The sequence below is a fragment of the Seriola dumerili genome, unplaced genomic scaffold (genome assembly GCF_002260705.1).
Source record: "Seriola dumerili isolate Sdu_G_001 unplaced genomic scaffold, Sdu_1.0 BDQW01000432.1, whole genome shotgun sequence".
Classification (NCBI taxonomy): Eukaryota; Metazoa; Chordata; class Actinopteri; order Carangiformes; family Carangidae; genus Seriola; species Seriola dumerili.
In genome coordinates, this window is record NW_019174687.1 from 4335922 (window position 1) to 4361341 (window position 25420).

The 25420-nt window shown below is 39.2% G+C and overlaps 1 protein-coding gene across 1 annotated transcript in view; it reads left to right on the forward strand.

The window, feature by feature from the left end:
- dip2c (disco interacting protein 2 homolog C) overlaps nt 1–19340 on the forward strand; it is a 209864-nt gene extending 190524 nt beyond the window's left edge. The window contains exons 28-39 of the mRNA XM_022761752.1: nt 925–1036; nt 2086–2195; nt 5949–6079; nt 7169–7337; nt 7435–7605; nt 9726–9755; nt 11796–11857; nt 13961–14018; nt 14117–14191; nt 14721–14895; nt 15673–15796; nt 16219–19340. Coding sequence (XP_022617473.1) covers nt 925–1036; nt 2086–2195; nt 5949–6079; nt 7169–7337; nt 7435–7605; nt 9726–9755; nt 11796–11857; nt 13961–14018; nt 14117–14191; nt 14721–14895; nt 15673–15796; nt 16219–16471 — 1470 coding nt within the window. The 3' untranslated portion in view covers nt 16472–19340. The remainder of the gene's footprint in view (nt 1–924; nt 1037–2085; nt 2196–5948; nt 6080–7168; nt 7338–7434; nt 7606–9725; nt 9756–11795; nt 11858–13960; nt 14019–14116; nt 14192–14720; nt 14896–15672; nt 15797–16218) is intronic.
- The last annotated feature ends 6080 nt before the right edge of the window (nt 19341–25420 follow it).

Here is a 25420-nt window from a genome sequence, read left to right on the forward strand (position 1 = left end):
CTGTAAACTATGATGTTGCATTACAATTGTTTTTTAGAATTAAAGGACAAAATTATTAGAAGTTTCCTGATTATTTTCAGCAGCGTAAAAAACTGGAAGCTTTCACCTGTCTTTCAGTGCAAAAAAAAGAAGAAAAGTTATTGCAAATATGAATTGCATGTTAAAGAATCTGACTCCACTGCATCAACAGTTTCCATCAGGAAATGTGGAAAAAATCTCTATTGAGAAATTGATTAAGAGAAAGAAATAATGTGTGCAAAGAGAGAACAAGAATTTCTTAACAGATGATTGAAATCTATTAACATTTTCTTTCACTGACTCTGGAAAGTTTGTGCAACCTGAGGATAGAAATATGTGCTTGATCATTCAAATATTCAAATGAGTGGAAAGTCAGTTTTGAGTAAAGTATACTGGCTCTCCACCTCAGTTTATCCTCATCAGTCTACCTTTCACAGCCTGTATGTCCCAGAGACTCCAGACCAACATGCGGGGCTGAGCCCCTCCTATCCAACCCTCTTTGCCAAACAGTCGTTTTTACAAACCAGCCACAGGGCTGTGAAATCACTGCACGCAGGAGACCGCTGTGTTCAGCTTAGAACACCTAAGGAAGACAGAGTGAAGGGGGCGCAGGAGTCGACAGCTCCCAGAAACCGGGGGGAAAAAGCCAGCAGTCTGGAAAAATGAGCAGAATGAATGAACGCGAGTTGTGAATCACGACGAGCCTCGTTGGTCTTTGTGCAGGAGCTGGCAGGAGTCGATGTGTGAGGTCAGCGCTGCTGTAAATCTCACCAGGAGTTTAAAATGATGCTCGCTTTTCCACACTGTTGGATAACACGTCATATGATGTGATTTAATGTGGTGTTTCAGTCGATGGTCACCACTGATGCATTTGATCAATTTGTCTTGTGTTGCTGTGTGCTGCAGGTGAGCCGCTCGGTGTGTGTGATGACCACGCAGCTCATCTCTAAGCTGCTGAGGTCGAAGGAGGCGTCGGCCGCCGTGGACGTCCGGACCTGGCCCCCTGTCATGGACACAGGTACACACACACACACACACACACACACAGAAGCACACAGGCAAGGCAAGGCAATGCACATTTATTTGTATAGCACATTATCATGTACAGAGGTCTTTCAATGTGCTTAAGAGAAATGAAAAAAACATAAGAATAGAAGTAAAAACTGTAATAAGAAAACAGTGTAAAAACACAGATTATAAAATAAATAATATCTCGTTAAAGTGCAAGATTAAAAGATTAAATGAAGGCAGAAGAGAACAGAGCAGGTTTTAGCTTCTGTTTAAAGCCAGTTTTGGTTCAGGCAGATTTGATCCATTGGGAGCTGGTTCCAGCCTGTTTAGTTTTTACTCTCGGCTCCACTAACCGACCAGCTCCTGCAGATTTTAGAGACCTATTGGCCTCAAACACATCAAACATTTCAGGAATATATTCAAGGCCCAGACCATTTAGTGACTTGTAGACAAAAAGTAAAAACTTTGAATTGAGCTCTGTATCTGACTGGAAGTCAGAGCAACGACCTGAGAACTGGAGTAACATGCTCTCTGTTCTTAGTTTTAGACACAAGGTCTCCGACCCTAGACCCATACAGTAGGTATGTTTTTGAGATGCCAAAACGCAGATTTTGTTGTGGTCACTTAAACTTAGATCCCCCTCGATGATTACATACACAGGTTCTCACAAAGCTAGGCATATACTTGAACTCTACAAAAACTTTGTCCTTTTGCTGTACTGTTTCTACAAAGTTTTGTAAAAATGAAGGCAAATAGCATCGTTTATATCTCGTTCGTTTGTGACACTTACAGAAACTGATCAAACTGATGAAACTAATGAAGCTCACGTTGGTTAATTGACAGGTGATCAGTGCAGAAATGTCCCAGTGAGAACACAAAATTGAGACAAACATTGAAAATATTCAGAAAAAATGAATTAAATACGGTAAATTAATTCAAGTTTTTTTTAAGTACTATGCTGAATGAATGGAAACAACACTGTGCTAATATCATGGCCGTGTTCTGTTCTGTATATAGAAGCAGCAGTGACGTGATGCTGTTGATTTTCTCTTTTAGATGATTTGCCAAAGAAGAAACCTCCTCTGTTGTATAAACCGTCCAACCCCGACACCCTGGCCTACCTGGACTTCAGTGTCTCCACCACCGGCATGCTCGCTGGAGTCAAGGTAAACACACACACACACACACACACACACATGCTGGCCCTTACACATGATATCTCAGTTTTTCTCAGCACATTTTTAGCCACATCAGCAGCGCAGCTTTGAAAAAATGCAGGTGTCGGTCGGCGAGTGAGTCCATGGTCCCAGGAGGAATAATCTTAAAGACTTTGTTGATCCTTTGACTTTTCATTGGCGTCATCAGGTCAAAATATCCTTTTTCTGACACTTAAAGGATAGATTTACAGCTTTTCAAGTCTGTGTGAGAACAGCATTCACAAACAACAAAATCAGCAGTCGTCGTTTCGTGTTTATCCCTAAATTTATCTGACATGAGGCTTCAGCAGCCTGAATAAGTCAAATCAAGCAGATATCTTCCAGAGTTACTGTTACTAGTTAGTGGAAAATTCCCTCTTTGTGTTTCCATACACTTGTTGAGCTGAGTGGAGGGACTGTGTGCTAAAAATGCTGCAACTTTGGAAGATATTCACTTGATTTTTTCTAAGGCAGAAGTCTCATAATAGCGTGAATATAATATATCAATATAATGAATTTTGTCTGCCATCACTTACATAGAAAGTTACTCAGGTGGGATCTTTTAATGGCCAGTAGGAAGCGTCGGAATGATTACAGCAAGCAAAAGTCAGTTCAGTTTCAGTTTTTCTTTAGGCACCTGTGTCCAGTATTAACACTAACACAATCCATTACTAGTTTCAAGTTTGTTTGCATTTGGTTTCACTTGGTAACAAACTACAAATTACACAACAAAAGTAGCTCATTTAGTTAACAAAATGTCTTGGAATAATGGACAGAGGATAAACTGTCTTTTTAGGTTAATCCTCATACAAAACTTATTTTTTGGCTGCAGAAGCAGTTGCTGAACAATGACGCTGTAAATTGACACTGATTGGATAGTTATTGGCTCTGCATTGGTCTGATTTTGACCATAAACACTGATTAAAGGTCAACATTTCAACACTGCATCACTGTAATTGCATCTTCATCATCACAAGTACCGACGTGTTTCTGCGTTTATCCGGTCAAACGCTTTATTCAACAGTGTAAGCTGAGCGGTGGAGGCTGAGTGTCTGAGTGCTGAAGGTGTGGAAATAGATGGAGGTGACATTTTAAAAGATTAAAGCAGCTATTGATTCCTCCTGCAGTAAAACAAACCTGGATCCTGTATTCGGCTCATTGTTTCTCTGCCACCATTCATTTAGTGCAAGAGCGTGTGTATGTGTGTGACTCTGTCTGTGTGTGTGTGTGTGTGTGTTGAATCCACTGAAGCTTCTCTTTAACTTGCTCCTGCTCTCAGATCCATTCATTTTGAAGCTTCTTTTGTTTCTCAGCTCTCTGCTAATAGACGCTCACAGAGAGCAGATAGAGAAGATTCATCTGCTCCCAGATAATAAAACTGAAAATAAAAAATTTAATTCAAATGTTATTTCTCGAAATATATTCATCTTTGCCATGCAAAGTTTTTCACAATCTAAGATAGATAATGACCGTTAATGTTACACAAATTAATAGTTAATAGAAAGCAGAGTGATACATGTAGTTAAAAGCCCCAGTGCTGATTGCCTCTCATCCAATCGGTCGGAACCTACTGACAAGCATCTAGTCTGAAGTCAAACAAAGACAGGCTCAGTAAAATACCAACACTGGAAGCAACAGTGCAGGTGCAGCAAAAGGTCGGCGGCAGAAAGAGAACACTCACCACGACTGTTGAGTATTTGACACGGATCGTCAGGGACAAGTGTTACAGATGACCAGAGCTCGTAATGGTGCAACAGGAGGAAACACCTTAAACGTATCTAAGCTGCTCAAAGACAGACAACATCATCTGCACACAGAGTTCAGGCTGAGTTTGTTTCAGTTGTTAACATTATATTAACAACAACATGTTCCTCAATATGTTCCTGTCCAGAAATGATACTGTTATTGTTTGTGATCTGCGACTGTTGTAACAACGGTCCACACAAAATGTTTACAGTGGCTAAAGCTATTAGTAGGTTGTTTAGGCAAACGCTAGCTTGTTTTGGCTACCGTAGCAACAGCTCATGAAGTTAGCTGGGAGTTCACAACATTAGCATTAGCAGGCTACAGTCATCACCGTTAAGTTTGTCAAAATATAACAATGTCTTTTTAAATTAATGTTTACTCACCATGGGTCTGTCACCTTGTTAGTAAGTGTAAACTACTGCTGTACACTGACTTTATGGATGTGCGTGCTTGTGCGTGGTGCAGGTGCATGTGTGTTAGCACCCAGTGGGCAACAGCCTTTGTTGTTTTCTGTTTTTTTGCTGTGGGATCCAGGGAACCAGGAATTGTTGAGTTTCAGTTGTATTTGTACCAACTACCTACGTAAGTTGTGGGGCCTGTTTCACAAAGATATTTTAGACTGGTCTGTAGTTTTGGTCCAGTCTTAATTTTGCTCTTAGATTTGTTTGATGCAAGTAAGACTGTTAAAGACTGACTAATTTTAAGCCAGAAACATTAGATACTTTACCCTCAAGTTAACTCAGGCCTAAAACCGATGTTACCATGGTAACATTCACTGACACCTGCACTGACCAGTATCACGCAACAACAAAAAACAGGAAATCTTGAAATCTGTTTTATAATTTGTGGTTTGGTTACATTGTAATGGAGAGAGCAAAGAGAAGGGAAAGCGTTTTTAGCGACAGCCGGAAATTTTTTCTCCAAATCACATTTTTCTTTTCAATGTTTCACTCTTCACTGAAGTAAAGAATTCTTCAAAAAGACAAACATTTTCTGCTGAGGTAAACAGAGCTGAGTGGCCGAATGCAGTTCCTCGGTTGGCGATTTTGTTTATTTTGAAAGAAATCTTAATTTACCCAGAATTCATTGTACCACAGTTAGGATTAAGATAGTCAAGGACTAAACTGATTTGCGCAACAGATGAATTTACACATCTAGTTGAAGTCTGACTATTTATTATTTGAACATGCTAACAGGTCACTGATCTGAGATATGTTTGTTAAGCAAGTGCTCCATCACTGGTCATTATATTGAAGTCTGTATGTCACAAAATATTTCTTTTGACAATGTTCACACCATCATCAACTGTTGATCACGTCATCTAGCATCACAAACACCACAAAAGTCTCATTAATGAACACCAATGAAAGAAATACACACTAATCAGCAGCACGGGAAAAGCAGGGGAGGAGGAAACAATGCCAGTGTATTTTCTCATGTGCTGCTAAATTACCTGTCCATTATGTTTAATCACTGAGCTTAATGAGCAGATCAGTCAGTGCTGGAATATTAACGCTACAACTGGCGGCGCCGGTGCCAAAACACAAAGAGGAGAAACAAGGCGGTCAATTCATCCGGTCACTATACTGCGACCGGAGGGCCCGTCACGTCAGAAGTTTTCTTATGCTAATCCCAGCTCTGTGTTTAATATTTCTGGTTAATTAATCATTTTGAGCTCCACCAGGGCAGGAGGGTTGGAGTTCATCCTTCATGTTTTCTTTGTGTGTGTGAGTCTAAAGAAAATGCACATTCTGTTTCTCATTTGTGCTTGAAAAGAAACGGAAACATCAAAAAAGTGAACTGACCAATGAGAAGATTCCCATGTTTCCAATGACCAGTTTCTTGACACAAATTATGACTTTACCTTTTTCTCTCTGTGTGTGTGTGTGTGTGTGTGTGTGTGTGTGTGTGTGTGTGTGTGTGTGTGTGTGTGTGTGTGTGTGTGTTCGTTCGTGTGTGTGCGCACATGTGCTGCAGATGTCTCACACAGCCACCAGTGCCTTCTGCCGCTCCATCAAGCTGCAGTGTGAGCTTTACCCGTCCAGAGAGGTCGCCATCTGCCTGGACCCATACTGTGGCCTGGGCTTCGTCCTCTGGTGCCTTTGCAGGTCAGACACACACACACACACACACACACACACACACACACACACACACACACACACACACGGAATTAATGCAAAAGCAACAGTGTAAGAATCCAACATCTTAAAGAACTTCTTTGAACTTGAATGAGCCCCTTCAGATGTTCACCCTGTGATGGTGTTTGACACCTGTTGTGCTCACTGTGGTGTATCAGTTAGAATACACGAGAAGATGCTTCTTGTACTTTAACAGAAGGCTGTACAGGTTTACGCTAGGTGTGTTTGTGGCTTCTAGAATAACAGACATACCACACATTGTAGATTAACATCAGTTAGTTACACTGAAAGTCACACAGACCTTGTCCACAGGGTGTCAGTACAACATCTAATGTAATGATATAATTAGTCTCTAAACAGAATAAAGTGGACAGCCAAACTATAAACTAATAAAGCTTATAGTTGCTTATAGTCACGTAAGTAAGTAAGTAAGCAAGGCTGCAAATATATGTTAAAGCCCAGTTACAAAGAATTTTACTATGGGTATTTCATATACGGTATAAACCTACGAACTTATATCATCACATATCCCGAGGATGTATATATGTGATAACATATCCTCTTATAGGTGACATATATGGCAACATCATTCTTAATAATGGGACTTATATGTTGTATATTTTTATAGAAAGCCAAATTATCTATATTAAAGACTGAACACTAATTCATCCCATATTTACCATTTAATTGAATTTCATGTTTCTTATGTTACTCTAAAAAGGATCAAAGCTGTAGTGTTGGGTTAGCTCGTACTTCACAAACAGACACTGATTCTTCACCTTGGGAACAGTATCTGCCATATACTAGTTGATTTCCATCTTTCAAACTCTCGTTTTTTTGTCATTAATTAAAAGAAAATTGTAGAAAGGTGCTCAGTCACAATCAACAGTTTGCCTTCCTAATTTTTGGTCTAAGTTCAGTTGTCGTCACTTGATGATGCAGTTTTAAAAACGCCGTCTCTTGTTGGTGCATTCAGGTGCTTGATGGAATCCCGACATCTGGGGTGTAAGTGTTGGGTTCCCACACTCAGTCTGCTCGTGTGGTTTCTCTCTGCAGTGTGTACTCAGGTCACCAGTCCATCCTGATCCCTCCGTCCGAGCTGGAGGTGAACCCGGCTCTGTGGCTGTCCGCTGTCAGTCAGTACAAAGTCCGCGACACTTTCTGCTCCTACAGCGTCATGGAGCTCTGCACCAAAGGCCTGGGCCTGCAGACCGACTCACTCAAGGTAAAGGTGGTGGTTGCTGTACATATAAAGGTTTTACCTAACAATAAACTCTGTGAAAATGTTATCTGACAGCTTCTCATTCTCCGTCCTCCTTTAGGCTCGAGGCTTGGACTTGTCTCGGGTGAGGACCTGTGTGGTTGTAGCAGAGGAGCGTCCCAGGATAGCCCTGACGCAGTCCTTCTCCAAACTCTTCAAGGACCTGGGGCTCCACCCTCGAGCTGTCAGCACTTCCTTCGGCTGCAGGGTCAACCTGGCGATCTGCCTGCAGGTCAGTGCTCCTGGTTTTCTCTGCTTCCATTTCACTTTCCCGCAGAGACTGACGACATGTCTTGGCTGGAGGTTTGATGTCAAAACTGTGCGTTCACCTTTGAGAAACCAGCTGCTTTTATTCTTTATGATGAGGGATAAATCAGCTGATTGTTCAGGACTGATCTGTTTTTTTTTTGTTTGTTTATAGATTAGCTGAAGATGAGCTTTTTGTTAGCAGGGATTTCATATATTAATAAGTGTCCAATGATCTCAAAGGTAAATTCCAGTAAAAGCCTATTAGCTCTGTTATACTCGGGTAAAGAGAACAGAAACTCCACTTAACTGGAGATGAGCTTATAAATAAATATTATTAAAAATTATAAATGACCTTGTCTCCAAGGCACGAGCAGGTGTTTGCTCTCCTATCCAGAGTCAGATGAACACATGACAGACACTCTATGTCCACGATGCGTTGAGTTTTACTTTGTACAAATACGAAGTGGAGGAAACCACTAACTTAGCTATATACCTAGCTTTTCGTCGGCACACGGCACAGTGTTGCTCGTTGTACTATAATTAGTTATATTAGTTAATAATTTGTTTGTATTATTTATAATTTGTTTTGTATTTTCGTAAAATCAGTAATTCTAAAAACCCATGAATGTGTGATTGTTTCATTTTGATGGAAGCTAACAGTTTCCTCCCTCTTCCAGTCTTTGTGCTAAGCTACTCTGAACACATCCTGGACCTATCTCTGTATTGGACACACAGAGATGAAAGTGATTTTTTTTCCTTTTTTTTTAATCTTCATCTGACTGTGGGTATGAAGTCCATCAAGAAGTTGTTGTATTTTTTAAACCGCTCAGTTTCTGTGTTAGTGTTGTTCTGGGGCTGGTTGCATTTCTGTTTCTCATCTGACAGAAACAAGGTAAACACTTAGAGAACATGTAGAGAATGGTGAGTTCACTGATAAGTTGGTGCGTTCGGGGACAGTGGCCTCGTCTCTCCCTTTTCTAAGATTCACAGATACAACTTTTAAATTGGTATTCACACTCTACAGTTTGGAGTCTGCAGGTTCGCCCATCACTGCTGAAGTTCTGGTTGTTCTTGCCTTGTTAATCAGCTGAATGATTCTCACAACTGCTGAGCAGCTGGAACTTGTTGATTTCTGTCTCTGAAGTAGAAAAAAAAAAAAAACTGATGTTGATGCAAGAATTTACAGATAAGCCTTTTGCAGATGTGTGATTTTCAGTCACACAGAGAAATAACAGCCTCAACAGTTAGAAAAAGCCACCATCGTTTTTGTTGTCTAACTCTCTCTCATCCAGACAAACCAGTCTCTGAGACATCCAGCCTTCTCTCTGTATGTCTCTCAGGTTCAGTTTCATTCGTCCATTTCAAGCTGATCATTGCTTTTACATTTCAGCTTTGATTTTCAGCCATCACTGGATCAAATGAGGTTATTCCCCAAGTTACAGGCTTTTCTTCTTTCTGCTAAACCCAAAGAAAAGTTTGAATAGGAATAAAAGGATTATTTTTCATTCGCTCCAGAGGATCCAATTAAAGTTATTGTCTGAGTTTCTATTAAATTTACATATTGCTGACTATTTTGTAGACAGTAATGATGAGATACGGTGAAAATGAAAGCCACTATGAAGAAATGTTGAAATATTATTACAGTTATTATTACACTTTTAACATAAACAATCATTTATCCATCAGTTTGTACGTTGTTGAGCAGCAGTTTGAACCGCATGACTCATAACTTGAATTAAGTCAGACAGTATACCTTGATGCTGTAAAGACACTAATACAGGCAGTATTCTGAATTAACCAATCACCCTCCAGCTGCTGTTAATGACCAAACTAACATTTGGCTGAAACATCTTTACGTTCTTGATTGCTTGTTTTGTTTCTTTGAGTTTCCCATCTTGATGTTCTTTCCTCCCTCTTCCTTCCTTGTTTTATGCATAACCCCGCCCACATGTCTCATACTTGGTTTTGTCTCCACCCTCCCTCCTTCCTTCCTTCCTCCCTCCTTCCGTCCCTCCCCCCTTCCTCCCTCCCTCCCTCCCTCCCTCCTCTTCCCCCTTTACTTTCCTCCTCCTCCTCCTCCTCCATTCCTCTTTGCTGCTGTAGCCTCACAGGCTGGGAAAGCTTGCCGACCAGGTAGGGAACCACCATCAACCCCCGCGCCCAACCACCACCACCACACCCTCTTCTTGTCAGCACATCACTCATCAGCTGGCTTTAGCTTGAGGTTTAGAGCAGTGGTTCCCAACCTGTGGGCCGGGACCCACTGGTGGGCCGCAAAGGCATTGCAAGTGGGCCGACAAATCATTTGCCAAACACATGGCTACAATGTTGTTGAAAAGATGTAATTATAAAAAAAATATATAATGTTTTTAAATGTTTTAAAATACAATGATATTTAAAAACTACATTTTTATCATTCATATTTAGACAACAACATAAAAGTTCCTATCACTGTGAAAACAAAATGATAGGAACTTTTATGTTGTTGTCACCAAACCACATCTTATACTTGTCTTTATCTCAGTCTGATAATGTGCTGAAAGATTACATCCATGGCAAAAACAGGAGAAATTAAAAACTAAAGAATCAAAATGGATAGTAACAGGAAGAGGAAAAGGAAAGAGTCAAGAGGCAGATGGTGAATCTGTGCTCTGTGGCACTATTTGGCCTCCATATTGTTACAGGGTCGGATGTGAGCCACCCACATCTTTTGAGATTTTCAAGTGTCAAGTGGGCCATGAGCTGGAAAAGGTTGGGAACCACTGGTTTAGATAGTTTCAGAAAACAGGAGAATATTGAACTGTAAACGCAGTATTTTTTTTTTTTATTTATTTTTTTTTTTTTTAAACTAAGGCTTCATCTGATGATTCCTTGTGTTTCACATCTTGGATTTCACCTTCGACTCCGGTTTTCACTCTCTGCAGCAGCTCAGTCTTTCATCATTTCATCTCTGTCTGGATTCGTCAACTGATTGAGTTGATCGACAGAAATAAAAGCAAAAGAGCCAAACTCTTGGTTCCACACTTTAGTCTTTGGACTGTTACTCAGACACATCGATTTCAAGATGTCAAAAACTATGACAGAGAAACTGATAATGAAAATAATCATTAGCCTCTTTTATCATCATGCTACAAAATATTATGTCCAGTGATGCGAACTTTGGAGGATCCAGCCTCTGAGTTGGGACAAAGCTTCTCCTCCATCTTACCAGACCAGACCAGATTTTCCAAGAAAAGTCATTAAATCCATTTTGGACACTTACTGATCCAGGGTCTGCTGTAGCACGTGCAGCGCTACACCTGCCGTTCTGTGCTCTGGGTGTGTGGGCTTCTGACTCCCAGCATGCTGCTGCTGTGTGTCCGGTGGGTGGTGGGCTCTTGTTTTTTTTTATCCCGAATCACCTCTGAGAGAGAAGAGGAGGGGGGGATGGTGGAGGAAGAGAGAGGTCGGAAACTGGGGGGGGGTGTCTTCATCTCTTCCCTTTTCTCTCTCTTCGTTTTTCTTCAAAATTTTCACTCTCACTCACAATCAAACGTTCATCTTATAACTAATGAAGAGATTCAGACGATATCTGTCACATGTGTGTATTTTTCCAGGGCAGATGTGTTGAGCTTTGCCACTAAAGAGCTTTTATGTACCAGGACGTAAACTACGTCGTCATCACCCTGCTCTTCCATCTTTCTTTCCCCTGGTTTAGTTTCACTCTTCCCTCTTTTCTTTCCTCTAAACAACAGTTTTTATCATTTGCACGTCAGTTTCAGAAAGTGTGTTGGTTTGCTTCTGTCAGTGTTGCGGTATCTTCTTTTTAACAAATTTTGAATCCGTTTTTTTGTTTTGCTGATTTCCTCCATAAATCATCCACCACTGTTGTCGCTCCCACACTGTCCTCTCTCCACCGTTTTGTGATGAATGTTGTAGAGGAGTTTTGGACTCCCGTCTTCACTCTCAAACCCTAAAGCTTTTCCCTCTGCTGTGAAGGGAAAGCTTGTCTCTGTGAGCACTAATGCACGAGCAGCAGCATCCTCTGCAGCCTGGTAGGAGTAGACGTAGCTGTAGTGGTTGTAGCGGTAGACGTGTTTTGTCACGCAGCTGTGTAATGGTAGTAGATGCATAAAAACACGTTGCTGCGTGACCCCTGCAGTGTATAACTCTGTTGTTGTTGGCGTTTCTCAGGGGACCTCAGGACCCGACCCCACGACCGTGTACGTTGATATGAGAGCGCTGCGGCACGACAGGTGAGTTGAACAAAGCAGGACTGTCTTAAAGGTCCCATATTGATAAGGTAAGGTGCACCTTTATTGATCCCCTGAAGAGGAAATTCAAATTTGACACAGTAGCGCAAAAGAATAGCAACGCAAGGGGAAAAATGTAATAAGAACTAAAGTAAGAATAGAAACAGAATCTAAAATAAATGAGATAAAATAGAAATGCTGTATATAACAATATACAATGCAATGTAGTTGTTCTGCTGTTCTGTACATGTGCAATATAAAAATCAAAAAATAAAGTGGTTGTAGTTCAAGTGAAGCAGCGACAATGGATTTTTAAAACTCCATCATTTCCTAATAATCTCAAGGGAACATCCACAGTTGGGTTATGTAATTTAGTTTTAAGTGTAGAGAAAACACAGGCAGCTGTTTGGGCGTGGTCATCTGAGTTGTGTTTATTAGCAGCTGCTGATTTCCAGAGAAAGAAAGAAAAGTTCAGTTTAAACCAAACCACATACTCAGTTTACTTCATTGTTATTGGAACGTTTCTCCATATTTCTTTAGTTGTGAGTTTCCTTTTGCGTTTTTGCATCATCAGCTGACATTTATGAAATGATTGTTTTTGGCTCAGTAATAAGATCTCCTTATTTGTTCTCATGTGAATTTTCATCCCACAAGGAGTCGGTTGTTTCTCACACCCAGACTTTAAGTATATTCTGTTCCTGTGGGATCTGGATCCTGCTGCAGCCGTCTGCCGGGCAGCGTCGGTGGGGAGTTGTGTTTGTGGAGAATAAATAAATGCTCAAGATTCTAATTTTAATGCGAAACTTGATCCGCAGCTGAGAACCGTCACTCTGCCCCGATAGTAAAAGGTTAGAATGTAATGAGACGCTGAAAGTTTCTCCAAGACAATGTGACGATTTCAGTCATGTCAGCTTGATGCCGCGGCTGTCACCCTCTCTGCCTCTAAAACACCTCCAGTCTGAGGAAGATGCACTTTAAAAGCCCATCAAACCCAGTCTGAGTCACATTCCAAGCTGGGTGACACCACAAATAGCAATTCAGGAGTCTGAAGTCTGACTCCATGAACCAACCGGAGCTCAGCGTCAGTATTCATGTCGGTTTGCAGGCGGGAGAGATGGTCAGCATCTCCTGGATAACAAGCCGAACTAAAATGTATTCAAATATCTCCTGACAGGGTGGTCCGGTGGGATTAAAGGAACAATGTTGAGACCTACCTCAGCTCAGCCAGACACCAGCTCACAGCCCAAACTGTAAAATGTAAATTTAACCATGTCAGGAGCTGAAACCAGCCCCGAAAGTTTCCCAGTGTGTCGAGGGAAACTTCAGCTCTGTGTTCCAGCTGATCATTACGTAGCTCAGCTGGTGTCTGCGACCGCTCCGCTGTCATTTCCCTCCAGAGAAGTCAGAGTGCATGAAGCGGCGAGGCTGTTCAGTCCTGCTGTGTATAAATATAACTGTCGGCGCTCATGATTACATGTAATCACTGCTGATTTAAGCACATCTGCTCTCATGCCAGAGACGCTCAGACTTTCTTGTTTCTAATCTGACAAACCACTTCTGTCGCTTTCTCCTTCGGGGATCAATAATTTTATTTTAACTTTAGTGGTCAAAACAAAAAGTATAATTACTGTTATTCCCCAGTGGCCTTTGTTGTTTCATCTCAAATTACGTATTTGCAAATCGAATGTACGACAGAGACTCCACTCTGAAATGCCTCAGGTTTGTTCCCTGCAGCGGGTCGACAGTGGTTAATGTAGAAATCAAATCCTCCAAAACTACAAACTGTGATATGTTAAATACTTTATTCAGAGGAGGAAGGACAGTTATTTGTCCTTTTTTAACCAGAGGAAAAATAAATAAAATAACAATGATAAAATAATCAAATATAAATACATTTCATTTAGATAAATATATTTCTGAAAAGTAAAAAAGGAAAAGAAATAAAAACATAAAATGACTTGTTGATATTATATTTATAGATATTTTACATATATTTGTATATAAAATATATATTTATATATTTTGTTTTATATTTTCTACATTTTTATTTAATATTTTCTTCTTTTTTTCTAATGCTTGAACTCTTTTTTTTTTTTTGCTCCACAGGGTCCGACTAGTAGAGAGGGGGTCACCACACAGCCTTCCACTGATGGAGTCTGGGAAGGTGAGGTTTTTTTTTTCGTGTGTGTGTTTGGGTGAAGTGTTGAAATATTTGAAATTCTGATGCAGATGTTTTCACTGTGCTCTTTTCTTTTTGAACAGATTTTACCTGGGGTCCGAATCATCATCGCCAACCCAGAGACCAAGGGACCAATGGGAGAGTCACATCTGGGAGAGGTTTGTCTGAGCTTGAAGCACAAATCACTTTTTACCCAAGTCAAGATAAAGACAGAAAACTGTAACAGTGAAGTGGGAAATTCAGATTCATTTAAATACTGGTTGGACCACAGAGTTATCAACACTAGTTTGTTTCCAATATATAGAAAATAAAAACATACATTTATAAGCAAATTTCTTACAGTAGGCAAATTGAGGCAATAACTCATATTATTTGCTGGATTAGTTACTTGACAGAATTTTACATTTTAAATCATTTAATTATTCATTAATCATTTTAAGCTGCTGTTCTTCTTCTCCAATGTTCCTGTGACTCATTAGAAACTAAACGAAACAAGCAACAGGAAAACAACTTTCAGTGACTTTTTCTTTATAGACATAAACAACTCATCGATTCATTGAAAATGTAATCAGCTGTTTCAGCAGTAGTTTTATTGTCTCCTTAGACATTGTTCTTTTTATAAGAGTCAGTTTCGCATTTTCACACAGTGGCTATCTAACTGTGGCTCCACGTGGTCTGTGTTTGTAGATCTGGGTGCACAGCGGCCACAACGCCAGCGGCTACTTCACCGTCTACGGAGACGAGGCGCTGCAGTCGGACCACTTCAACTCCAGACTCAGCTTCGGGGACACGCAGACCATCTGGGCTCGGACCGGATACCTGGGCTTCCTTCGCAGGACCGAACTCACAGACGCCAGTGGAGGTGAGGGCGTGGCGGCCGGCTGGTCGAATACTGTCAGTGTGTGTGACTGACGGGGCTGAAGCTGACCTCTAATGGTTTCATATGGCAGAGAGGAGGGTTAAACAGCTTCAGGGCTGGTTTGAAATGCTCGAAGGGATCCATTACAGCATTACCCATGATGCTCTAAACACTGCTGGTGAAGATGGTTCCTATTTGACAAACACAGATCTGACTCAGTGTAATGTTGTTTCAATTTTGGCATTAAAACTGTTGTGGAATATTGGTATAAAATGAGTAACTGGAATCTGAAATCATATTTTTGGCTGCAGCAAATACAAGGAAATGTATCTCATGACTGTATTTTATGATCACTGAGAGAAGAACTTGAACCTGTGGAGGGAAAAGCCCTTTGGTCACTACATCTACTGACAGTGAGAATTTTCCAACCAAATGAATTAACACGTCTGAGGTTGTAGAACATACAAACAAAAACTGTGGCTCAGTCGCCTGTGAAGGTCTGTCAGAGGACAGACAGAGCAGCTGCAGCCACATATATGCTGGCAAAAACCTGCACCTACACACAATACAGATACCAGTATTCTGTCATTTTAAATGATTTATGAGTTTCTTTTATTCTCAATTCAAAGTGGAATTTTGTAGTGGACTTCTATGAGAAATGATAATAATCCTGAATTTGGAAAAAGAAAACTCAATAAAAACACTTAACACAGTAGATTTATAATCAAGTTTGTGTGTGTGTGTGTGTGTGTGTGTGTGTGTGTGTGTGTGTGTGTGTAGAGCGTCATGACGCCCTGTACGTGGTCGGTGCTCTGGAAGAGGCCATGGAGCTGAGAGGGATGCGTTACCACCCCATTGACATCGAGACGTCCGTCATCAGGACGCACAAGAGCATCACAGAGTGGTGAGGAACACGACGTACATCGGCAACACAAGTTAATTAGTTGATTAATCATTAATGTGTGCAGCTATTTTCATAATTGATTAAACATTTTTCATTTTTATCAAACATTTTTTGATGCTAGCCTCTCTCTTCTTCATAATCTTTCATTATAAGATCAACTTTTTAGACATTTGGTCGAACAAAACAAAACATCTGAAGACGTCACCTTTGGTTTTGAAAAGTTGTGATGTTCAGGTTAATTGATAATGAAAATAATTGTTAATTGCAGATTCCAGCAATTACCATAACCATACCTATTACATGATTGATTGTATGTGCGTTTGTGTTTAGTGCTGATATTTTAAAAGAAGCTGCTGTAAAAAATGTATTTAAAAAAAAAAAAGACATTCCCATGTACGTGGTTTCTTCTTCTGTGCCTCCAGCGCCGTGTTCACGTGGACCAACCTGCTGGTGGTGGTGGTGGAGCTGGACGGCTCGGAGCAGGAGGCCCTGGACCTGGTCCCCCTGGTCACCAACGTGGTGCTGGAGGAGCACTACCTGATCGTGGGCGTAGTGGTGGTGGTCGACATCGGCGTCATCCCCATCAACTCCCGCGGCGAGAAGCAGCGCATGCACCTGCGTGACGGCTTCCTGGCCGACCAGCTGGACCCCATCTACGTGGCTTACAACATGTAGCCCCCCCCCTCCCCGGTGGATGAAGGATTATTGAGGCTGTCAACTCCTGAGGCCTGAAAAAGAACAACCGGAGTCTGAGGCGGAGTTCCTGGCATAACGGGAGGAATTAGTGACTTTTTTGCCCTGAAATTTGTCTCTCAGGCAAAACTTTATCCCAGGCTAAGTATCAAGTGGTTATATTTAGGTTAACATTAGCATTCAGGCCATGGTTTCAGTTTGTACTCAGCCTGAGAGGAAGTGCGGCCACCTCCTTCCAGGGCAAGAAAGTAGTCCCCCCCATCTGTGCCGACTGTTTACTGACAAGAGGCAATCGTGAGGCAGAAAAGGACAATCGTTACCGTAGCAAAGATTCTGGCTTTTAAAACTACATTTGGCTCATTCTATATTTTCCCATTAAGTTTTTTTTGTTTGTTTGTTTTTAACATGTCCTCTGAAAAGTTTAGGCTATTTTTTTGAAAAGGATATTTACACAAAAACAAAACAAACTATGGCAAAAATGATATTTTATGTTTTTACGATATCAACCATTACAAAGTGTGAGATATGTTTTGATACGAGGGCGGGGTCTGAGGGGGGCGGATCGCAGCTGCCCTTAAATTTTACGATGAGGTACTAACCATTTGTTTCATGTCAGCTTGTTTCTTGTTTTTTCTTTTGTTTTGTAAGCGTAAGTGTTACGTTTTTGTTTTTTGTTTTTTTTTAATTCAACATTATTTCCTGAAGTGTCCGTCCCATTTCAGCGGGAAAGCAGTGTGCTAACTTTCACAAACTAACAGCTGCAGCCTTTAACTCCGTTTATTTTTCCGTACAAACGCTTCGACAGAAGCGGAACAATACATAAATTCATATCATGTAAGTATGTACAAAAAGAAACTGATTTAATTTATTTTGTTTCTCTTTTAGAAGTATATGACGAGACGTTCAAGAATGTTTTGCTCTTGAATATTTGCTAATATAAAAAAAACAAAAACGCATTGTATTATCATGAGTGAAACAGAGTCACAACAAGCATATTAAGGAAAATAGAAATATATGATTAAAAATTATATGAAAAGATGAGTTAAAGGATTCATCCCGGACAGAAGCAGTTTCACACGTGATGCTTTTTATCTGCGTGTCGGTCTGAGACGTTGACGTCAGTCAAAAAGAAATTTGTTAGATGAACTGAAGAGTTTCATTCCTACTGAAACATGAAGAGTTCTGAACCAAAACATAAACTTTTATTAGATTAAATCTGTAAAAGTTTTGAACCTCATCCTCCAGAAACATTAGCAAACATTGATAAATCATCCCTTAAAAAAAATGTCATTTGTGCCTTTAAATTATAAATTATTCCCTCAGTTCATTTACTTACATATTAATAAACATAAAATTACATTATTTGCTCCCTCTGCTCTTTATTGTGGTAAGACTTTGTCTCACCAGCTAGAAATTAATTTATTTTTTTTTGATTATAGATTTTTGATGATTTGAGTTTCATAGAAGTGACAACATCCGTAATATCAGAGTTTTTGTTTATAAAGAACCTTTAACTGCTTTTACGGAGCAATGTTTTTAAGTGGGTCCACATTTTGCGCGCAGAGACCCGCGGTGAAGACGACTGCTAGTTGGTAAATGCACGATTTAAAATACTTTGCAAATGTTTTATGAGGAAGGATACGCACAATGGGTACCTTTTATAAGTTTAAGGGTTGTACAGGACGTTAGCAAGAATATTAATGTTTGAAATATCTATTTTCATCGGCCATTATTATATTTTTGTTAATTAAAGCACCAACTTTTCCACCTCAGCCTTAACTCTGCGCTGCAGTATAACTAAGTAATGATAATGTCAAACACAGGCTCAGATGAGAGATGAGGATTTGCAGATTCAAGTCACAAATACCAGGTTTAAACATTTTAAACTCTTATTTCAAATTCAATGACACCATGTTGTTTAACAGCCACAATCCAAATTATATAATTGTATGTCTCTTAGTTCATGATCAAACTCAAGTAATTTTAAATCCAAGTAAGGCGATATTGATTTGAGGGCAGACATTAATTTTGAGGAACAGATCCCATATTTCAAACATATGACGTACTGAATTTGGAAAACTAAAGGCACATGACTATTGAAAGGGATCATTAACCAAAGCTCTGTAACCTTACAAAAACACATTAACTGACTGAGGACATTTGCTGACCTCCAGTGGTGACCAGGGGGACTTACAACATCTCCCTGGAACAAATACAATATACTGTACATGTCAAGTTTGTTGAAACTGTAGTTGGTGTTTCTTTCTAAATCTGTGAGGATCAGAACTCCTATGTCATGTTTATTAAAGAATAAACTGGTCTTTAAAAATGTCATAAATAACGCGGTAAATAGCCAAAACAGCCACTTCTAGTTTCTCTTGGATGAGAGTCCTCAGTTCAAACAGACCGACGGCAGCACTGGACTATGTTTTTGTTTTGAACCACCTCCGGCTGGGAAAAGGTGAATCCTCATCAAGACCTTCGAGTGCCCCCGACATGGCAGGTAGGCGAGCGGCCGCCACTATTGTAAATATCAAAGAGTCAGAGGTCCCTCATATTTTTTACATGGACAGATCAATCAGGGCTCATTACAGTGATGTCACGACAGGAATAAAGACTGAAACAGGAAGCAGAAGGCTGAAGGCATTTTAACCTGAGACCCTTTAACCTCATTACAGAGCAGCGGAGAGGTTGAAGGTCAGAGGAGGAACACAACCTTCAGTCTGTAAGACGTGAGTCGAGGTTGATGCTTCTGAGAATGTTCTAGTTTCAACATGAGGATTTTTTTTTTTTTTTTTTTTTAAGAAAAAGCACTTTCTTCACCGTTTGTTTCTCTTATCAGCAAAATGTTACGTCCCCTTGTATGTTTTTTTTTTTTTTAAGGTTTTAAAAATGTCTTATTTGAGTTGACATACTTGTCTTTCAATTAAATAAATATTTCAACAATTTTGACAATAAAAAAAATTACTTTGTCTTGTTTGCTGTTTTATATTTTGCAAGTTTGGGGAAATTTTATTACTAAAACAGGTTTGACAAACATTACACCGTTTCATTTTGGTAAGTCCTACCTGCTGCTATTGTACTGTACAAACATACATAACATACATATACATACCTATATACAAACATACATACATGAATACATACATACCTACCTACACACACACACTCCTACATATTCTCTACTGGATTGAGGTTTGGGCTTTGACTGTGCCACTCTAGAACATTCACCTCGTCTTTAAACCACTTCTGTGTAGCTTTTGCTGTGTGCTTCAGGTCATTGTCTTGCTGGAAAATAAATCTTCTCCCAAGTCGTAGTTCTCTTGCAGACTGAATCAGATTGTCCTCCAGGATTTCCCTTTATTTTGCTGCATTCATTTTACCCGCTACCTTTACAAGCCTTTAGTTTAGCCGAACTCTAGTCGAGATTTAATATGAGCTTTCTTCAACAGCGACTTTCTCTTTGCCACGCTCCCATAAAGCTTTGACTAGTGAAAGCTGGGCAACAGTTGTTATAGGCAGTCTCTCCCATCTCAGCTGCTGAAGCTTTTAACTCCTTCAGAGTAGTCATAGGTGTCTTGGTGGCCTCCCTCACTGGTCTCCTTCTTGCACAGTCACTCAGTTTGTGAGGACGGCCTGCTCTAGGCAGATTTACACGTTTTCCTTAACGATGGATTTATCTGAACTCCAGGGGATGTTCAGGAACTTTGAAATTGTTTTGTATCCATCCCGTGACTTTTTAATAACCTTTTCTCACAGTTGTTTGGAGTCTTGTTTTGTTCATGGTGTAATTGTAGCCAGGAACACTGATTAACCAGTGACTGGACCTTCCAGACACAGGTGTCTTTATACTACAACCACTTGAGACACATTCACTGCACTCAGGCGATCTCCATTTCACTAATTGTGAGACTACTAGCACTAATTGGCTGGACCTCTGTTGAATTAGGTCAGTCACTTTAAAGGGGGTGAATACTTATGCAATCACTTATTTTACATTATATATTTTTAATTAATTGACATTACTTTGTAGAAATCTGTTTACACTTTGACATTAAAGAGTTTTTTTTTTGTAAATTCTTGTCAAAAAAGCTAAATTTTATTGACCATGATTCCATTTATAAAATCAATAAAAGGGGGAAACATCCAAGGGGGTGAATACTTTTTATAGGCACTGTACATACTTGAATACATACATACCTACATAGCATACATACACACATACCTACATACATACCTACCTACATATATAAACCATTTGTTTAATGCTTATGAAGTGCTTAGAAATGCAGTGTTACGTGTTAAAATTTAGATGAAATTTTTTAATTCAGAGATGAAACGATTACCTCATGTCTTTGTCCGTGAAACTATTTCAGTAACTGATTTAGAGTCTATACTGTCTGTACAGTGGAAAAGAAATTTAAAAACGCACTGGAAAAATGCCAGTATATGTACTAAAAACCAATGAAATTAATTGATTGGTTGATTGAGAAAAAATAAAAATCTGTCAATCAATTATCAGGCAAACAGTTTGCTGCTTTTCTTTTTCATATGATGGTAAACGAAATATTTTTGACATTAATCGTCAGTTAGAGCATCGTTTAATAAATGATTAAACTGCCTAAGAAACCCTTTTTTGAACTGTAAATACTTTTTGATTTCATATTCAAAGACCAGTGGCAGAGGAGCAGTCTGGCATATAAAAACTGTGTATCCAAAGCTTATTCCTTTGTGCCACACAGTGCCTGATAGTCGGATCCATTCACTGTCGGTTTCACGAGATTTGTTGACAATAAGAAAAATACAGAATAATGTCGGACTTATGTTAATGTTATCTTCTTCAATGGGATCAAAATCGCATTAAGAGAATTGCAAACAATTTTTTCAGTATTCATTAATATACTCATCACTAAAAAAAAAAATGATTATAAGCATTCAACAACTACAACTCCCATGAGGCTTTGGCAGCACCCATAATAGCTAAGAAGTGACAATGGGATATGTAGCTGTTGAACACTGGTTTTGCTTTTTCTTCGTGAAGGTTTTTGATATTTCTCTCTGAGATTTAAAAACTTCAATAGTCTTTCCAGAAAAAAAACAGTCTCCTGGTTACAGCTGTCAACAGTTTTTAGAGGAACTACTGCATTTCTTCGACAGAAAACAGTTCCACTTATTCATCATCCAGAGTAACTGAAGCATCAATTCTGGAAAGAGACAATGCAGTTTTTTCAGTGTTTTTAGCACCATGACAGGTTTTCTTGAGAGGCCATCGACTTCAAATTGCTGTCGTCTACGTGGTATTTTGTTTTTTGCTATATTTTAATGTGTGGTGTGTCTGAGCCATTTGCAAGTTTTGCTATTGCTACAAAACTAACGTTAGCATCAACAGCTGTTGACTTACAAGTCTTAGGCCATCGTTGTGTTTGCAAGACAAGAGGTTATAATACGCCCTCCGAGCAGCACTACTTCTTCAATGACTCGGTATCGGAAAGTGTAAAGACAGGCAGACTGGCTGGGGCTAGCTGGTTAGCACGCTAACTTGAGAACCAACATTGGTGTTGCTTTCCACCTCTGGAGATAGCTCGTAACGTTTCTTCTAGACTGGTAAGTAAACAGCTGCTAATGCTAACGTTGAGTATGTAGCAATAGCAAAACTTACAAATAGCTCCTTTAAATTCAGTGGGACTTCCTGTTAAAATAAAGGAAATCACACAATTACATTCATCCAAACATCCCAAAGACAGAAACTACAACACCTCCACAAATAAAACCAAAACTATCTGCATGTATAGATATCAAACAAGTTAAGAAAATATGTATTGTAAATTTGGCTGAAGAAACTCTTTAAAAAAGGTGACTATAGCACAGTAACAGTTAAATCAGAATATGAACAGAAAACATTTCAGCTTTTTCAGGAAGACCAAATGAATTATTTTCTTATTCAGTTTTACAACAAAAACAACAAAAAATGGAAACACAGGAAATTGTTGATACATTTATTTCCTCCATGTTAGCACATAGAATATATTTATATACATATTGCTAGCTAAAGCATAAAAAAAAAACAAAAAAAAACAAAAAAAAAACAGAAAACAAAAAAGTCGGGAGCATAGAAAATGTTAAGCCACGATTAATAGTTTACATATGGACAGAACAGAAGAAAATGACCAACAGGAAGTGAGGACAAAGGAAACTTTAAACTGGATTTATTCCAGTTAAAAGTACATTAAAACCCAACTAGTTTTCAACTAGTACCTCGCACAGTATCATGTACTTGTAATACTCAGGAATAAGAACAGTGGAAAGTCTGGTTCTGGATGACAACACAAAAATCGATTCACTCAGTTTTTCAAGCTGACCTCTTCAAAGACGTGATTTAGCTCGACTGAACTTCCAGGAAATAAAAAAAATTTAAAAAAACATCATTGTCATATTGCATTTCTCTGAGGGAGTGCAAATATGTCTTCTTTACACAAGGGGGAGATTAAAAAAAAGAAAGGAAAAAAAAAAGAAGAAAGGGAGCCGTAGATACACACACCTTTACTCATGCAGTTAAAAACCAGAGATACAAACTGGAATGACATCAATTTTTTTTTGTCCACAGGGGGAAAAGAAAAAAAGAAGTTTTCACACTGAAACCTTTTACGGCTGGATGGACGAATATAAAAACCGTCAGAGAGAGAAAGAGAGAAAGAGAAAAGCAGAGGCCTCACAGGTCACATGTACGTAACAAAAAAACGTGTCACCTTCAACACGTGTCTCGGTTTGGAAGAACATGCATTTATTGGTTGGTTTTCAACAGTATGTTAAAAAAAAACAACACGTTGAAATACTCGGATACATTTAAGGTGCAGTGTGGTTCGGGGAGTTCAAAGTAAAAATTAAAAATAATCAAACCTGAAACACACACATGCTTAAAATGACACACTGCTCAGATCATTGTGGCAACAACAGAAGCCGGGGGTTCATATGATAACGGTTGTACATTGTACAAAACTAGAACTAACAGTCATCCAGGTCGCTGTGAACATAGAGTGAAAACAGCTGAAATCAAATATTTGTGAATTCATTTACAATGTACATATAATATGAAGGAGGAGATATTGACAGGACATTTTATTTACATGTAGTGCAATGATAATGATGATGATGATGATGAAAATAAGAAAAAAAAAAAAAAAAGACACCATGTTTGAAGAAAAAGCCTGCAGAGGAGAACTGAGAGACAACATGAAGGAACTCTTTCAAGAAACATAAAATCATAACCTGCAGCGCACTGAGTGAGGGTAGAGACGTCACACAGTGGCTCAACTGTACAGTAACATGTTACATTTTAAAGTGATACACTTAAAACAGGTTTCAAAACAGAGAGATGAAGTCCAGAACAACAGTTACCGTAAATTTCCCAATAGTGGACATGTTCTCAGATAATAACAATCACATTGTTTGTCATCTTCTACGCTTGTTTGTTATATTCTACACTTTTCTTACCGTCATCAAATCCCATGAGAAGACCAAAACCAACAAGTATCGTGAGTATCTACATCCTGATGAATCTGATTCCTCTGGGCCACAGAGCTCCAATGTTTCCAAACAATATTAAAACAGACCAGTGAGACACCATGTTACAACAGGTGACATGTCCCTTCATCACCACGATGTAGTTTATTTAAACTCAACCCCACATACACTGTCCTCCTTCCAGAAAGACTCACTAGAGCACCAAATGTGAATTAATGCGCTGCTAAAAATAGTCCCCAACATTCACTATATGATTGTGCTTGAAGCTGAGTAACACACTGCTGGTTTGGGTCTTTTTAAAGGGATTTTTTTGACATAAAAACTAAATATAGAATAACACCATCCTCATCCTTAAAGCTGCTGTCAATGAAACTCAACATTATCTGCACATATTTCACAATAAAAGCCTTCCAGGTAAAGGGAATAGATTATGGCTGAATCCAAGTTTCTCACACTGACTAATTCAAAGCAGGTTTTGAGTTTTTAGTGTTTTCACAGTGGAAAAGTGAAGAAATGAAGAGGTTAGGTTTAATGTCCTTTATTAAAACGTTAACAGGTGAACAATCTTCATTTAATTAGTTTAGCTTAACAACCTGCAACTAATGTGAAATAAGTTGAATTAATTTTATATAATTAGTACTTCAGTTAGCAGAATCACACAAATTAATTAATTTAATCATTTTCACTGTTTAATCTCATTGCAAACTGGATACACCTTTGGGGAAACAAGCAATCTGAAAATTTAACACCGGTATCTGGGAACTAATCTTTCCTTTCAGACCTAATCTGATTACTGTCCCAACATGCAAAGTACAATCAATGTTCAGTCAATCACAGCAGCAAAGTTTCTCCCAGTTTCACACTGCACACAAGCTCCAAGCAGGTTTTGGGAAAAGTGACCAAATTAAGTAAAAAAAAAAAAAGAAAAAAGAAAAAAAGAAAACATTTCAATGTGCAGTTGATGGACCGTATTCTCCCACAATGCAATGCACAAAGGAAATGGAAGAGTGAGAAAGAACAAGATAGAAAACCCATTTTCCTGAATCCGTTTCTTTTTAAGTGGAAGCTGCATTATGAGGCAAGTGTGCTGATAACTGCAGAAACAGTATGCTAACATTATCATATTCTACACACTGTGTTCAGTTAGTATGTTGTGTGTAACTGGGACCACGTTAGCTACATAAATATAACATAAAAAACAAAAAAGTATTAAAATTTGTGAAGTTTTCATTTGGCATTTTGAAGTCTTTGTGCTCATGTGTTGCATTTCCTGTTGGTACACAATGAAAGAGTCACTTCAACTGCAGAAAACATCTACCACAAACATCAATATCTAGCTCATGATGTGGCATGTGGTGAGGAGTCGGCACACGGCGTAAGGATACCACCTTAACTGAGTACTGAGGTTTC